Source organism: Lethenteron reissneri, chromosome 51, assembly GCF_015708825.2.
Source record: "Lethenteron reissneri isolate LAM-NWPU_2019-01 chromosome 51, ASM1570882v1, whole genome shotgun sequence".
NCBI lineage: Eukaryota > Metazoa > Chordata > Hyperoartia > Petromyzontiformes > Petromyzontidae > Lethenteron > Lethenteron reissneri.
Window position 1 is genome coordinate 4,358,411 of NC_083829.1, and position 18,343 is coordinate 4,376,753.

Genomic DNA, 18,343 nt, shown 5'->3' on the forward strand with positions numbered 1-18,343 from the left:
CATTCCGACCGCAGGTATTGTGTCAGTTTTGTTGCCAGATAAAAGGGTGATAAACCAATTAATAACTAAACAATGATTAGTTATATGTTAGAGTCCTATTTCTAGTCCACTGCGGGATGAAGGCCTCCCCAGACTGTTGGTCTGTGGTGGTGTTCTGACCATACTTCAGTGCAGATTGGTGCAAGGTGGCACACGGAGGTTTGGGGCCAACACTCGTTCGGATATCACTCCCCAGCGATTTTAGCCGTGACCAGAAATCAAATTCGGGTTCACCGGATATGTACGTACCGCGGTAAACTAACCGCGGTCATCTATGAGTGGCGATGTACAGGGCGTGATTGCTCGTTGTCTTTTCAAGAGGTCTCACGCCAGCCACCAGGGTACAGAAACAAAATCTCGATAAAGACCGGAGAAATCCGATGAGCTATGAAGCTCTTTTTCAAAGACGTCCAGTAACTGTATACACCTACGATAAGCACAGTTGACTACGTATGGTACGAAGGAGTGCAACACGCAGATATTCACCCTGAGGATAATTTTGCCGCCTCATGCAATCCGCATTTGCTACCAGCAGCTTGCATGTTTGCGAAGCAGCGGGGGGGGGGGGGGGGGGGGGAAGCACAGAATACTTTGACAAACATTGCCACAGAATACTAGCCCGCCGAGCCAAACGGTGGTTTGAGGTCTGAGTGTTGAAGTGTAGCACCGTGTTCAAGTCCATTCACGGAGACGAGTACAACTGAATCAAGTGGGGAAAGGCAATTTCAGATATTTGTGTGTGTGTGTGTGTGCGCAGCCATCAGGCTGAGATGAAACCATCAACCTCTCTCCAGGTGGATAACCCTGTCAGGCTCAAGCACGGATGTTCATTTCTCACTTGTCCAGTCCAGGGCTTGAACCTGAAAAGATCTCAAATGTTCCAGACTCGCATTCTCACGTGATGTGTGCTGCATACACCAACTGAAGTGAATGCACCATTGGTGCAAATAAATATGCAGTCCGGCAACGCTGCATAATGTTTTTTGTAAATATCTAAGAGCTGTCTGTTGTCTCTTTAGTTTCCTAGAAGAAGCAGAGACGGGCGTGTGAAGAATATTCCTAATGATCTGTTTGTTAACTGGATCCTGTGTAAAATTGTACGTGAGCAGTGGAGTGGTGGTATAGTTTTTTTCGATTTAAAGCTTTCATGACTGCAGAGATTCATCTTCTTGGTTCTTTCGGTAAAGTCACGTAGAATGGAAATAATAAAATAATAAAAGTCTTTTTATTATTATTGTATTATTTCCATTCTACGTGACTTTGCCGTAGAATGGAAATAATAAAATAATAAAAGTTTATATATTTTTTATTTTATTATTTCCATTCTACGTGACTTTACCGAAAGAACCAAGAAGATGGTGGTATAGTGGTTAGCGCATTGCGCTATGAACTGGGCGATGCCGAGTTTGATTCCTGGCCGCTGGTAACACCGGTGCTGAGTAATATTTTAACTGCCTTTTTGGTTATGTCCAAAGGTTCAAACTTTGTACTAAGACTTGACCCAATTTACTGTTAGCCAAGGGATATTGTGCTTTGCAAAAGAACCGATGCAGAAAATCCCTGGCTTCCATCTTCCGTGAAGCTTCTGGGTCACAACCCCTAATTTGCATCCGCTGTGCAAAGTATGGCAGCAGCAGATTTTGTGATTTGAAGAATAAAACTTGAGTTGTTATTTATTCATAATTGTTTTTGTTTGCGTCCGATCTTGTAAGTAAAATGGCGGCATGTGTGTTGTACACCCTCCTCCACCCTGGCACAGCCGAAAAAAATAAAGTTGTCCTGTGAATAAGTGCACTAATTTATCGTTCCGTCATCACACTGGCGTATTGCATCACAAGCCACAACATTTAACTACTAGGTGTGACATTTCGCTGCTAATCAGGCAATTGCAATAATCCTCCTGATCGGTGGAGCAGGGTGTATGACACACATCGGCATTATACTCGCGCATAATCCATACCCAGGAATAAATTGCGAATCATAATATTGCTCGGTGAAAGCCTACGTGTTAAATAGTCGTTTATGTTGACGTCTGTGATTAAAAAAAAGTGTTTGTTGTGTGCTTTGCCGCTCCTGTTTTTGTGTATTTCAGAACTACCCTTTGGCTGGGAGAAGGTCGATGACCCAGAATATGGCGTGTATTATGTAGAGTAAGTTACATTTCGTGCACTTCTTTTCTCTCTCAAATTATTGTTGCCGTGATCTTACCCCTTGCGCAGCTTTTGCGCATTGACGACAAATTGCATCTGCGCAAATGGAAAAGGCCGCGACCGTTTTTAAAAGCAAAAAAAATGTTGCTTGAATAACAACAACAACAACAACAAACCCTTTGTGTCTCGAGGACAGACGACATTGAACGTAGAGCACCCTGGCACCCGGTCCGTCTGTCCGCAACGTTCCGCTGGGGAACCACCACAAAGGCTGCGTAGGGGGAAAACATTTGGCCCGTTTTTTTTTTCTTCCCCCGAATGAGAGTGATATTTGACTGCACGCTCCGTGTTGCAACACTCGTCTTCCTGAAAGCTCGTTACGTTTGATATTTTACAGGTCGTGCAATGCATTCGTGTGGGTTTTTTTGTTTGTTTTTGTTGCGATCGTCGTTGTCAGCGGGGCCACGGCTCGGCTGTCAATCCGCGCATTAGCATTATTACCCCCGCGGGGGTCAAGAACGTGACCCCTGCACCGAGTGCCCGGCTCGCTCCGCCCGTGACCCATCATCCCTCGCTTTCATTGCCGCACAAGAGCGCGGTGCAGCAGGAGGCTTTTAGACGCCAATTTGTACTCGAGCGAGCGAGCGACTGACCGCGTGTCCGCTTTGCGTATCCACCCAGCTTGTGTTGCTGTGGTTAGAGCTCTCGACTCGCAGTCAGCTTGCAGTTTCAAACGCTGGTTGGGGGTAGGGGGTGGTGGCGTTGGGGGGGTTGGTGGAGGGGGTGGGGGGGTTGGGGGGGGGATCGGCCCAGGTCATCAACTTTGCGGATCATAAAATGTATGCCACTTTGTGACTGTCCTGTGAATAAACTGGCTCCTGCCGTGGGAACATGGAATTTCCACCATTGGCTCAAGTCCATGACGATGATTTCAGCGGGGTGACGCTGACTAAAAATTGTTGATTCATGGCACATACGGTATGTTTTATTAAATGCTGATCACACATTGGCAGCTTAGCTGCTACGAAATTACCAAATCACAGATTCAGAACCGATGTGATCTTGTTAAAGACTCCACAATACAGATGATCAGCATTGTAATAGGTCAACATTGTGTTTCCTCTGGAGAGACTGGCCCTTACCATAGGAATGTGGAGCTCTCATCACCGGCTCGCGGCCACCAATAAATCTGAGTACTCACGCCGTATTTGTTAGAGCAGAGTGGTGATGCTGTGATTTTTGGCTCTGAGTAAACTATTGACAAAGAGAGGGATGCCTACATGGTGTGAGGGTTAGCGCACTGGGCTTGCAATCCAGAGCTCGCAAATTCAATATCCGTAGCGGCAGTTTCAAACAGTTGGCAAGTATGTACGTTGAACTTTTTTCGCACTGTACGTAGCCAACTGTGCTAATCGGAGGTGCGGGGGAAGGACAACAAACGAAACACACAAAGCAGTTCTGAAGAAATGAGTTTTCAGTCTAGATTTAAAAGTGCATAGCTTCAGTGGCTTCCTAATATCGGATGGAAAAGAGGGTTCAAGACGGCCTTGCGGAAGTGCATCTTAAAGCGCACGATGCTGTGACCGTCTTTGTTCAGTGGCGAGCCGAAAGCCGCTGCGAGGGTGACCGGAATTGACACGATGGTTTATGCTTCTTGACGAAATCAGCAATGCATTGTGGTCCATTCGTGACAAGCATTTTGTGCGTAATGAGTGCGTGTAAATGGGTCTGCCACAGTGAGTCGATCAGCAGGTCGTGTGTGGTGGGGTCAAGTGTGAGAACTCCCACTTCTAGGCTACGTACTCTCGAGCGGAGTTCTATGGAGCAAGTAATTGCAAGGCCGCACCTTTATTTATAATTGACAGAAGGCCTGCGTACACGCGTTGTCGGTGTATATTCTCCTTTCCACGAGTGACTCCATGACAGGAACACAAACCCTTAACGTTCATGTGCCCACATTATAATCAGCCGCTTCCAATGGAGAAAAAGACATTTTTAAAGATCAGATAGGCAGTTACGCAATGTCGATCTGAAATTGCCAACTGATGAAATGTCAACCCCTGCAAGTATGTTTTTTTGTAAAAGCTATTTCATTTGGACAAGATTATATTTGAATGACATTTTCAGGATTTAATTCGCGCCGAAAGTTTTTGGTTAGTTTTTGGAGCGATTGATATTTATTTATTTCTGTTGAAAATAAACAATGACTTCAGATTTGTGTTTCCCCCTAAACAGTAGAAAATCTACTTTCCTCCCTTAAGAGTGCTCAAATGTATTCAGAAAATAACTCCGTGCACTCCAAATTCCAATGAATACCGAACACCTTAAACGCTGTGTCCATCCGAATATGAATTGAATATATAGTGCACCTTAATAAAACAAGTAACGTAAAAAAAAATGACATTAGAAAAGTGCGGTGTGCTTACGCATATTTAATGTGGCAATTACTCAAATTGTCACCATGAAAAAACAACACTGCAATGTCAGTTCAGTGGTGAAAGTTCTATTATCCTATGGCAGGGGTGATGAGGTTATCCAAAGTTGTTGATTGTTGGGTGTAAATTTCCGTAACTGAAAAGCCAACAATTTTAACTCGTGTGCTTTCCCCTCTATCCCTCCCTTCCCCACCATTCTGCAGTCATATCAACAGAAAAACTCAGTTTGAAAATCCTGTGGCTGAAGAAAAGAATACCAAATTGCAGCAGTTACAAGGTAATGTCAACATCACACCCTCATTCACCGTTACGGATTGCAGGCTTTGCCATTACGCGTGTCCAATAACACGTACCAAAAAAGGCTCGGTGCTAAACTTATGTAACGTTAAGGGATAATCAAAGTCAAATGGGCATTTTTGGCAGCGCTCAACTCCAATGGTGTGACCTGGGTCAGTGGTTGAAATTTCACATTGCAGTGTCCAGTCTTCTCCATGGCAATGTTAATTTACACGACAAAGTGCTATTCGTTTTTATTGACCCCATAAAGAAGACGACGACGATGATGATGAGTGCGAATGTGATCATGAACTCGAATTTGATGTTTGAGTCCAGGCGCCCTGCAAAAAGCTCAACTCAGCTGGTGTTTACGCACTTTTTATAGGAGGGTGTATTTAATAATTGTTCGTAACATGCAGTGCTGTCACGTGTGGACCCAAATGGCCGACAACCCAAAAAAATTGAGAGCAATATGTAAAGGTGCGTGGTAATTCATGCACATTAATGAGCAAATCGTCGGCGTTTATAGACTGTTAGGCGAGTAAAATGCTATTTACATTTAGCCATTCTGCACGCGCGACTACCGTTGCCTCGAGTTTATTTATAGCGCGGTGGTGAAAAAATGCTCGTGAACTTACAGACAGGATTAAAATTATGCCGATGAAAGATAGAGCAGAGTAAGCAAACGTTCTGGCTGATGCTAACCCAATCGGCGTGTATGAAAGAGCGTTCGAGTGAAAGAGTTGAATTAAATGGAAAACAACATGCGCGGTGGAATTTGAAGGAGGTAAGACAAACATGAATTGTTTTAGCATTATGTCCTTCGCGTACACTAGCATCTTTAATAATAGAAATGGACTTCAAAGGGTTTGCTTGCAATAAAATATCGTACCAAACGTTATTTGCAACGTGTTTATAGTCTCATATGAAAACGTTCGTTTTGTATAAATGTGCGTATTAGAACTGGGATGAAAGAAATGCTCCCACATTTACAAAACGAGTTTTACATATCTGGATTTATTTGTTTGTTTGATATATTTAATAAAATAATTACTTCATACAGTATTCCATGAAGTAAAAAAGTACAGTTTTTTCCACATCTTAAACGTGTACTTGCCATCGCGTAATAGCAGTTGACTTAGCGCTGTTTTGCTCTACAATAGTAATGTTTAGCGTCTTAGATATATATCGCCTCTTCCAATCAAATCGAATCTCACCATCGCTGAGAAATCACAAACCAAGCGGGAAGGCAGCCAGGCAGCGAGCCAGCACTACCAAAACAATTGCCAATCAAGCTCTGCTGTTCCCTACATATTAAGATGTTTTTTTTGCCAATTTATGAGTGTAATAATAGGGTTTTGCCCCTTGTTTCTGACAACAAAACTGAAACCTTTTTACGAGGAATCACGAGTGCATTATCCACAATACTTGTGGTCAAAATGCAAACAAAAAACACACTCTGACAATATATGCATTGTCCTTGAAACTGATTGGTCCACACCAGAGACGGCTTTCTTTTGAGCCTCGTCTCAATTGGTGCTAGACCAGAGGACGCCAAAAGGCGCACAGCTCATTCACGGGTGTGTTTATACATGCGGGAAGGAAACCGAAGTACCGAGAGGAAACCCAACAAGGGGGGCGGGGGCAGCACTCAAGACAGACGGAACAGGAGGAGTCCACACTTTGCTGTCGTACCTTCTTCCCAGCAAGCCCGGATGTTGGCTTCACCAACTCAACTCTCGCCTCTGCGGTGCTGGGTTCCAGGCCTATGCGCGTAGCCGTGACCGCCCGGTCCGTACTGCCATGGAGTATCTTGAATCTGTATTCTTAGGTTTTTTCGGTAAAGTCACGTAGGTAAAATTTTTAATTAATCAAATTAAAATCAAAATCACGACGTTTCGGAGGCAACACAAGCTTCCGTCTTCAGGTGGAACCGTCACAGCACGATAGCTGTATCAAGTTAAACCGTCACAGCACGATAGCTGTATCAAGTAAGTACTTGATACAGCTATCGTGCTGTTCCACCTGAAGACGGAAGCTTGTGTTGCCTCCGAAACGTGATTTTTATTTTATTTTACTTTAATTAATTTTAATTTTTTACCTACGTGACTTTACAGAAAAAAACCTAAGAATATGAATCCTTGCAGTCACGAAAGCTTCAAATCTAGAATCTTGAATCTGGTCAGCTGGATCAGCTGTAGAGGCAGCAGCTGAAATCGGAAAGGTTTACGAATTCAACTCCCAATTGCGGGTAGACTCAGCCCCATCATCTCTCTCCGGGGTTAATAAAATGAAGTACCACTTTGTGGGGAAGTCAACAAGGGCGGTTGTTGTCTTCTGGACAGACTCGCCCCCACCATAGGAATGAGGAATTACCACCGCTGGCTCAGAGTGGCAGGCAGGAGATGAGTGCCACCTCCACATTCATTTGAGCAGGAAGTCACCCTGAGGATAAGATGTGTATGTGAATTTGTAAACACGATCTGTACAGATCATTGCTCCCCTTTAGTTTTTGTGGTGATGAGTGTTTTTTTTGTACATTTGGAGTTTGCATGTTCTTCCGTTGGTCGCTTTAATGTTTTCTCTGGGTCCTCCGGATTTTCCCCTCCCATATTTAGAATCAACGTGCGTTTAGAGTATTTGGCTGCTCTAAATTTCCACGTGATAAGCCATTTCATTGGGCTATCATTTGTGGCCTGTTCACTCCTGAAAAATAGCTATATAGCTCAGTGGGCCATAAATGGTCAAATAAAAAATTGCTTAAATAGTTCTCCTAAATGTATTCCGGCTTATGTGTCCATACATTATCCAGTCTGTTCACCTAGGTGTTGATATTGTTGCTCTTACAATCAATACCTCAAAAATTCTACACAAGCGCGAGTTAAATGTCGCTGAAGATATACGCGTACGCTTGGCCTGCGAGTCGCAACGCTTTTCCACGCCTTGGCTCGGCTGAAACAGAAGATGGATGTAAGGTGGATCACGAGCCTCTCTCCGGCCGAGCTGGCGCGAACGGATCATCGCACTCCCAACAAACCAAGATCCTCCTCTGGAAAGAACCTGTGTTGCCCGTAGCTTCGTGTGGATCGCGAGGGTTGGCCACGTTAGTAGGGGAGTGGAAGATGGTAGCAGCATTCATGTATGTATGTTAAACTTCTTTCGCACCATACGTAGCCAACCGTGCTAATTGGAGGTGCGGGGGAATGACAACAAATGAAACACAACAAAGTGCATCGCTACAGTGGCGTCCTAATATTGGAAGGAAGATCATTCCAGATGGCCACAGAAGTGCAGCTGAAAGTGCTCAATGTGTTGACCATCTTCGACGGTTAGCCAAAAGCCGCTGCGCGGATGATACGTTGCCAAACGTGCTAATCGGAGGTGCGCTCTGTTAAGCGAGAAACCAACGACGAACGCCATCGTCAACCCGACGAGCGTTCGTCGATCAGCGGTCTCCGCTGGTCTCCAAAGTGGCAACAACTCAAGCCACCATAACGGCCCTCCTCCCCCGGCACCAAGCAGCACGCTTTCAGATCAGTCCTGGAGCAAAGGATCCTTAAAAGGCAACATTGAGGGATTTTTTTTGCCGGGGGCAACGGAAGTGTGAGGATCTCGTGAACATTTCGACGACGCGTGTCACGTTGACTTGGGGAGAGGCGAAGAAAGAAATGCCTGAGGCCTTTGGGATGAAAGGACTCCACCTCATGCTGTGGTCCCCTGGGCAGCTGCCGTCAGACAAATCGCCCCTCAAAGAAACGGGCAGCAAAGAGGGGTGGGGGTTTCCTTGAGCCGATCAAGAAGACCGAGGTGACCATTCGCTGCAGAATCCCGGAGGCTGCCAGGAGAAAAGGGAAACCAAAATCAAAAAGTGTCTCGGTCCAAGGAAAGTGGGGCCAGGCCCAGAAGACCGGGAATTGTTGACGCTGCGGTTTGGACAGGGCTCGGTGTCTGTATGTACGTACGTACTTTGAATTTCTTTCGCACCGCACGTAGAAAACCGTGCTAATCGGAGGTGCGCGAAAACTCTTCGCAAGGACTACCGAAGGCAGAATCGTTAGGACGGTCTATCTCGCGGACGGCACGCAGATTTAGGAAGGAGGGAAACGACAGATCGGATTTGCCTAAAACGTAGGTTTTTTTTGAGCAGATGTCGTCCCGCGTCTTTTTCGAACGAACATTTAAACGTTTGTTTCCATTTCTTGTACGAACAAGATCCATTAACTTACTCGGAAATGTACGCGTTAATGAAAAGCAAAATCACGTAACTACTTACAATGTGATGTGTTGCAGATGTGAAACTAATTTGCAATAATTGTAGTTTACAACCGATTCCATAGGAATCCTAACAAAACGTTAAAATGTTCTGCTAAATCGAATTATGCTCTTGCTTACAGGCAAACTTTGCTGCTATAGTGTATTAAAAAGTGTATTTTCATTGCAGAACAATTTTTAAGGGTATCCACCGAGACTCATTTACATGGCCACGTGATTCCAACTGGGAAAAGAAGTTGTATTTTATTTGGAGAAAATCTAATTAATTCCTTACTTACTTTATAGTCAACTATATAATTACATTAATAATGTTTACAAATATCTTATTAAAAATGGATAATCATACCAGTGAACTACACTGTGCCCATATCCCGGGCATAAGGGGTCATTCATTTTGGCGGTGCTTTGCATGCTTAATTAAAGGGACAGCATGCGATCCTTAAAACCAATTATTTATTATTGGGGATGAGTTTTTAATTTACTCATTCGGATCATGGCATTGGCACACTCTGTTGTGCTATTGCCAATAATGGCACAGGGCTTTTATTATTACGTTTTGTAGCGAACAGAATAATGTTTTGCAAAATGTCCTGTTGGAATTTAATGGTCAGATGTGATCCTGCGTAAATTGGCATCTTGCAACGATGTTCGCCACTCAATCAGCGCATCTCACGATCCACTCGGTGTGTCCCATCACAATGCACACTTTCACGTGCAATGGCTTAATTTGTAATCAATTGGAGGAGCGGTGAATGACAAAGGAGCACAGTTGTGGGTTTCGTGGACCAGATTGTGAGGGACCCAGTTTGTTGACAATATATTAGAGACCTAGTGTGTTTGTGTGTGTGCGCTACGAACCCGGAGACCCGAGTTCGATTACCGCTCACAGCCAATACGATTATCTGAACTGCTCCTGGGCCTCCCGTAGGTCAAATCGGCCTCAAAAGAGTACCTGGGGCAGTGTGTAAACATCGCCACTGGGGAGACAAAGGCGGTTGGGCGTGGTGTTGGCCACCCACCTCTGCGTGTGCTGTGTCAGCCTTTATAGGTGCTCGCCAACGGCACTTGTCCCTACAGTCTTTTCAGCCTATACGGGGGATCTTTGTCTTTTTTTAGGGAGTGATGGCACAGCGGTTAGCGAGCTGCGCTACGAACCCGGTGACCCGAGTTTGATTTACACTCACAGCCAAAAATCGGTGATGAATATTCGAATTGATCCTGGGCCTCCCCTAGGTCGACTCAGCATCAGATGCGAACAAATGAAGTGGCCGTGCATGGTGCTGGCCACCCACCCCCTCGTGTGCTGTGATAGCCTTCATAGGTGCTTACTAACAACACTTGCCCCAACAGTCTGTAAAGGCTGTACGGGGCATCTTTGTCTTTGTTATTATAATAATTCGACCAAATATGCTGCATTGAATCTCAAATAAGCCTCACACTGCCACGCAGTGTCTTCAAATGTCACCATGGGATATGTCGAGTCCGCTGCGAAGCAGACCGCATATATGGTTCATATGATCTAGATTTGAAGTTTTCGTGACTGCCGGGATCCATACTCTTTGGTTCTTTCGGTAAAGTCACGTAGGTATAAAATGTAATAAATTCAATTAAATCACGACGTTTCGATCACAAGACAAGCGACCGTCATCAGGCGGAACCGATATAGCAGGACAACTGCCGATTTGCAGTTGTTATTTTATACCTTCGTGACTTTAACAAGCGCAGCCAGGTCTTCAGAATCAGAATCCCATGAGCTATAAAGTTATTTTCACAGTTGTCCAGTAGGGGGCGGATCAGAATTGTGAAACAACAAACAGTACAAAAAACACGATAGGAGTGCAGAGAATAGGATAGGTAACTAAATCACTTAAAATATATAAATATGCAAATCAAACGAAACTTTTTTTGTATTACCAGGTAAAGCCCACTGAGCTATTCACTTATTTTTCAAAAGCGACCTGGCCACATATGATAGCTCAACGAAGTGGCTTATCGCGTGGAAATTTATAGCAGCAAAATATTCTAAATAATTTGTAATCACCCCTGTGTATGAGTGCATGCACGGGTGTGTGTGCATGTGTACAAGAGAAAAGTACCGGTGGAAATTATATGTCACCGATGTACATCATGGGAAACTTGAATTCTCATCATTCACGTTTGTATTTTAAACTGTGCTAATTATCTTGTTTAACTACGCAGGACACTTGGCAAGCTGATTAATATTAGAACATTTATATTTTAGCTGTCTTGTTACTACATTATCAGTCAGAATCGTGGCCTTCGTCATCAAAGGAAAATCTGATAAACTTTTGGTGGTGTGATGTTGCCCACTGGGCATGTAAATGTTCATTCTATGGCAGTGTGGAGGAGCTGAATATTCATGGGCAAGGAGATGTCCAAACCCCCTGAGATTATTAAAATTTAACCAGCTACAGTATATTTTCCCCTCCACTTAATATAAAATTAAGTGTTATCTTATTAGCCATATGGCTTCCTGGGAGTGCATAATTTCAGCAGCATTGATTGGATGCAAACAAACTCTAGATTGGTTTCAACTTGCATTGTCTCACTGAAAAAAAAGATATACCTGGAATTGCTTTTGTTAATGGTATGGTCAACATAAAACTAGTTCATCACAAGTGGCCCACATTATCCCCTTGTGTGCAGCTCCAGCGATTAATGGGTGCTTGCTAACAGCCATTGACTCCTGGACGAGTGCTGCTTCTTCCCAATTAATGAAGGCAAGGGCATCAACTGTTAAATCGTGTTGTATTGAAGTGATTCCAGAACTTATTACTTGAGTCATCTTTATTCTCTGAAGAGGCGTAGTAGTAGTAGTAATAATATGCTGACTCTGAGAATTATAAATAGATGTTTGTCTTAATTCTAGATTTGAAGCTTTCGTGACTGCAAGGATTCATACTCTTAGTTTTTTTTCGGTAAAGTCACCATGTAGGTAAAAAATGAAATAAAAATTAATAAAAATAAAATAATAAAAATCACGACGTTTCAGAGGCAACACAAGTCTCTGTCATCAGGTGGGACCATCACAGCCAGATTTGCTGTATCACACTTGATACAGCAAATCTGGCTGTGTCCAACCTGATCAAGTGTGATACAGCAAATCTGGCTGTGACGGTCCCACCTGATGACGGAGACTTGTGTTGCCTCCGAAACGTCGTGATTTTTATTATTTTATTTTTATTAATTTTACTTTCATTTTTTACCTACGTGACTTTACCGAAAAAACTAAGAGTATAAGATGAGTGTCTTGTAAATAGACTGCGCAAGCACAGTTGGAACATAATTTCGGAAATGTCTACCACTTTGTGGGAAGTGAATGGCGGTTGTCCTGTACGAATGTGGAATTCCCATCGCTGACTCAAGGCCACCAAAGCAACGGGGCAACTTGGTCGTGTTCTCGTGAACAGGGAGACGCTTTTATTTAATTTTTACTTGAAACAAATCCTAATTGATTAAATACAAATTAAAAAACCATGGAGGGGAAAGATAATTACTCGAAGAAGTGAATATTGATTCTGCTCGGTGTTAAGAAGGCAAAGGTCTCGAATATGGTCTTTAACAAACTGTTGGGGCCAGTGCTGTTCGCGAGCACCTAACGAAGCCTGGTACGGCACACGAGGGTGTGTGTGGGTGGCCAACACCACGCCTGGCCACCTCTGTTTGCACACCGCTCTAGGTACGGATTTAACGATGAGTCGGCCCAGGGTAGACCCAGAACCAGCTGGGAATCGAACTCTGCTCACGGGGTCGTAGTGCAGTGCCCTGGGCGCACTGCATCACCGCTCCTATGCACGCGCACGTGGTACTGGAAGTCAGTGAGGCAGGACTTCAGATTGAGCCAAAATGATCCCCTTTACACAGATCACAAAGGAGCAGCACGATGCGTAATCCAAAACACCGCTGCCAAAATTCACAAGAAGGTGGCCTTATTAGCTACGAACCGGTGACATCTGGCAGGATCTGAGCTTGCACATGTCGGTGATCTCGGAGTTAAAGCCGCTGTCTTCTCAGCGTACACTCGCAAACTGCGGAGAGCATCGGAGGACACCTTGAGGAAAAAAGTCACTTGCAGCCGTCTCTGCTGGTGGTGATGCCAATTAATTCCTTCCATTCACATTTCGGCTTTTTCACCCGTTCTCTTTGTTTTAACTTGGTGAGAAAACAAACGCGAAAATAACCCGTGCACGTTCATCGATATAACTGCCTTAAAAGGGCAATGATATAATACGCAACTTTTGTGACAATGGCCTTTTTTCACAGCACATGAATATTTACATTTTATGGAGATAACTCACAAATCTCACCGAGACACAGGGGCTGTTGCGAGCACGATATTCTCTGATGGCATGGATAGCTTTAAAGAATTAAATTTGTTTAATTTGAAACTATATCCGGACGGCGTTAACTTCCTCTAGAATGAGAAAGGAGATGTCACTCAGCGATGGTGCAGATACCATTCAAAGTTTGGCACAATAATTCTGACTAGATGTTCACACTGATAATGATCAGGAAAATAAATTGTTCCTCCCGAATGCATCATTATTCACCGGTCACACTCGGAATTTATTCTATCAGCTGGTGAGGCCCATTCAGCCAAGCAGCCCTGTTATACTGATGGCTGCAGCCCCATACCGTCGGCTGTTACAGGGCATCACAGTTTACAGTAGATTTACATAAAGATCCATAGATTTACACAGAGACTCATAGAGTTACATCGAGACTCATAGAGATACATAGAGATCCACAGAGACTCATAGAGATACATAGAGATCCACAGAGACTCATAGAGTTACATAGAGATCCACAGAGACTCATAGAGTTACATAGAGACTCATCGAGTTACATAGAGACTCATAGAGTTACATAGAGACTCATAGAGTTACATAGAGACTCAGAGTTACATAGAGATCCACAGAGACTCATAAAGTTACATAGAGGCTCATAGAGTTGCATAGATATCCACAGAGACTCAGAGAGTTACATAGAGATCCACAGAGACTCATAGAGTTACATAGAGATCCACAGAGACTCATAGAGTTACATAGAGATCCACAGAGACTCATAGAATCACATAGAGACTCATTGAGTTACATAGAGATCCACAGAGACTCATAGTTACATAGAGATCCACAGAAACTCATAGAATTACATAGAGACTCAGAGAGTTACATAGAGATCCACAGAGACTCAAAGAGTTACATAGAGACTCATAGAGTTACATAGAGACTCATAGAGTTACATAGAGACTCACAGAGACTCATAGAGTTACATAGAGACTCATAGACCACAGCCCAAGACCATTGGCAGTGGTGGCAGTTCCAGGGCATTGCTAGGTGGGAATATGCAAACCAACGAGAGAAAACACTTCAATTATAATATCATGAACTGCACGAAACTCACCCCAGAACTTGCTGCACATAGAATTAACAATACATAGTGCTTCTAGACGAATTAAGAACAGTTTTTTTTGTTACAGACTTATGTAAACGAACCGTATGTACAGCCTCAGACATTATGGATCTTAAGGCATTAAAGCATTCATGATGAAAATAATAAAAAAATAAACATAATTAAATAATTCTCACGACGTTTCGGCCACAATGCAAGCAGCCGTCCTCAGGTGAAGAACAGGTCTGTCAGAAAGACAGCATCTGAATGTCTTTCTGACAGACCTGTTCTTCACCTGAGGACGGCTGCTTGCGTTGTGGCCGAAACGTCGTGAGAATTATTTTATTATGTTTTATTTTTATTATTTTATTATTTCCATTCTACGTGACTTTACCGAAAGAACCAAGAAGATGAATCCCTGCAGTCACGAAAGCTTTAAATCGAAACATTCATGATGACTTGAAAGGAAAACACTGGATGGAGTCAACTGTTATCATAACTCATATTGCCATTCAGCAGACCAAGATCTGCATTATTTACGAGCTATATTGGAAATCGCAAAGTGTGGTTTGGATTGATATAGACATCTCTGGGCGATTTTTTTTTGCTCATCTGTCAGAAAGATGTCTTGTAACCTCACTTTATTATCTAGGCCTTTTAGATAGCTGCTTTGTGTAATGTCTGAATGCCTCTGGAAGGCCAAAAACACGTTTTCAGCGGGAAATATTGATGGCGAGTGCACTCAGAACATGCGCTTTGCACATTTATCCCTCAGCCCAGGCTCGAGAAAGGAGCTGTGAAGGTTAGAGATTTACTGAAGCGAGCTTACGGCAAAGTACGGAATGGAGATAAGGGATATAATGCGCAGGGCAGTCGTGACTTCCACGCAGCATCGATGTGTAGCAATGACGATCTTGCCACCTGTTAAAGGGCGATGTTGAAGCTGTCAAACCACGTATTGTACATTAAAATAAATGCCCTGCTACCTCGGCGCTAAACGCAGCCGGACGAATGCGGGAACGACGCCAAGTAGGGCGTGCGTGCAAATAGGAAAAGTTAATTTAGTATTGATTAAGCATTGATTTGCGCGCTCTGCGCATGTAAAATGCAGAGGAGAGACCAAATACATTTTGAATGAGGCGACTTTTGTGGCTCGTGGGGGTCTTAATGAAATTGCTTGTGGTCAGATTGCCAAGTCGGCGCCGCCAATGTTTCAAGTTTTGAACCCTGGTGTCCCTTTCTGGTGTCATCTTCGTCGTAGTCGTCGTCGTCGTCATGATCATCTCGGTCCATGGGCAGATATCCACTGCGACGTGTCGTCAGCATCGCACATCTTTCTGGCACCAACCTCGCACGTCGTCGTCAAACCATTCTCAGTTGAGGCCTTTCCTCTCCTTCTGGTTGCTTCCATTTTTCCCGAGCAACACACTTTAAATTTTCCTGTTGCTGTCCATCCTACGTACGTGTCCAAATGGTGCCAGTTTCCATCTCATCACTGCCCGTGTCATCAGGTCTTATTCTTAGGTTTTTTTGATAAAGTCACGTAGGTAAAAACACAAGCTTCTGTCTTCAGGTAAAGACGGACGCTTGTGTTGCCTCTGAAACGTCGTGATTTTTATTTATTTTTTATTTAATTTTACTTTTATTAATTATAGTTTTATTTTTTTACCCCCGTGACTTTACCGAAAAAACCTAAGAATATGAATGCTTGCAGTCACGAAAGCTTCAAATCTAGAATCATCAGGTCTTCTTCGATGTGCGACCTGTTTTTCACTTCTACTTTTACACTGTGCAGCCAGGCCACACCAGGCCCATACCAAAGTCAACCTGGCACGGCTTAGCAGTCGCAAGGCTGTTTTTGAGAGTCGTATCGCCATCGTCGCACGCACACGGTGAACGAGTCGATTGCTTGCGGTGTGTGTGTGTGTGTGGCGTGATATGGGGAGCGGTAGTGGAAGCAGGTTAACGCACTGCGCTACGAACCCAGCGACCCGAGTTTGATTCCCGCTCACGGCAGCCACAAGTGACGATTATCAGGTGGATTCATTCGTAAACGAGTACCTGGTGTGGTGTATGAACGTCGTGACAAAGGCGGCCAGGCAAGGTGTCAGGCACCCAACCCCCCCGTGTGCTGTGACGACCTTCACAGGTGCTCGCTAACAGCACTTGCCCCAAAAGTCTGTTAAGGCTCGACAGCAGATGTTTATCTTTGTGGTGTGATGTGTCTGTGTTTCCCCGCTCGCAGATAGTGTATCCAAAGCTTTAAACTCGTACACACCTGAGGCTTACCCGTCTTTCGGTAAGTCCAGGGGTCTGTGTTGATGCACCCTTGCGCATACAGCAACAGCAGCGCTGCCTACACTCATCAAACTGTGCAATTCCTCAGGTGTCACTCGATACGGTAGAACATTGAAATCGCGGTGAAATATTGATGTCGGGTATTATTATCCGGCAGGCTCGTGTTGCAGGTAATTGAGTTTCCCTAATCTGTTTGTTAATATTTAATGACCTATTTTGTAGATGCTGATTCTTTAGTTGATGAGATCTGATTAACAACCTTTACCTGGATTACCCTGCTCTGCTAACGGGCCTTTGCTCGCAGAATTCCCAACGTGTTGGTATCTGTTCTTTTACACTGAGTAGAAAAAACAAGCCGGGCATGACCCATTCGATAATTCATGATCCTCCACTTTCCAACTTTTGCCTGGATGCATATACTCTCATTCTTAGAAGGCGAATCAAAATAAACAACAAACATGGTGCTTTACATTAACATTGTTCGGTGCAGATTATTATCCAATTCAATGCATGTTGTCTTGGTATTAATATTTTCTCGGCCAGCAAGTTTCATTTTTCTTAGACTTCGCTATTTATTTTGATCACTGAAGTTCAGGAATCAGATGGACATATACCACCGGGTGTTTTTCCCTTGCCTCTTCAGATGCGGAGCTCAATTGTTGGTACTATTCTGGCATTCGGATGTCAAATGGACCACTGTATCTTCACGTTCAAACGTTTGTTGATCGGTGCTCGTGTTCATTTGGTTGTCCTGAGCCAGAGGTGGAAATTCTTCTATGGCGGAAATCAATCTCTCGCGTAGAACCACAAACTGTTAACTTCGCACAATGATGGTGGGATTATGAAGCTGGGATGGAGTCAACCCCGACCGCGAATCGTAGTCACGCTTCACAAAATTGCCTAACTCTACCGACCGAGCTGTATCATGGCCTTGCATGTGGAGCAGGACCAAATAAAAAATGTAACCTACATATGATATAAAGAATCTTGATTTGAAGCCTTCGTGACTGCAGGAATCCCTACTCTTTGGTTCTTTCTGTAAAGTCACGTGATGATGGACGCTTGTGTTGCGCCAGAAACGTCGTGATTTATTTTATTTTATACCTACGTCACTTTACTGAAAGAACCAATAAGTATGATATAAAGAAATTAAGGGTTTTTTTTTGTTTTGCAAAACCTTCTCATGGATTATACAACATGCTTAAAGGAGTTTATGATCCGTACGGGATTGTTTTGCAAGTTTTGAAATGAACACATCTGATTATCATCGTCATCGAGCACGGTCAATCCACTGCAAGCCGAAGCAATTGCAGGGCTGCGTCTTTACCAATCTGAAATCGCAAGTTCGAACCCAGATTCCTCAGAACCGTCAGCTCCAGTAAAATCTGAGCCACCTCAGTCACCATTTTTTGTATTTAAACTATTTTTTACTTTTACCAGGTTAAGGCCCACTGAGCTATG

General features: G+C 43.8%; 1 protein-coding gene across 1 annotated transcript in view; it reads left to right on the plus strand.

Annotated features, from left to right (window-relative positions):
• The window catches only part of LOC133355407 (membrane-associated guanylate kinase, WW and PDZ domain-containing protein 1-like), a 325,885-nt gene that overhangs the window by 217,867 nt on the left and 89,675 nt on the right, over window positions 1-18,343 (plus strand). Inside the window, 3 exon segments of the mRNA XM_061572686.1 lie at window positions 2,132-2,189; window positions 4,828-4,901; window positions 16,830-16,883. Of these exon segments, the coding sequence (XP_061428670.1) occupies window positions 2,132-2,189; window positions 4,828-4,901; window positions 16,830-16,883 (186 nt within the window).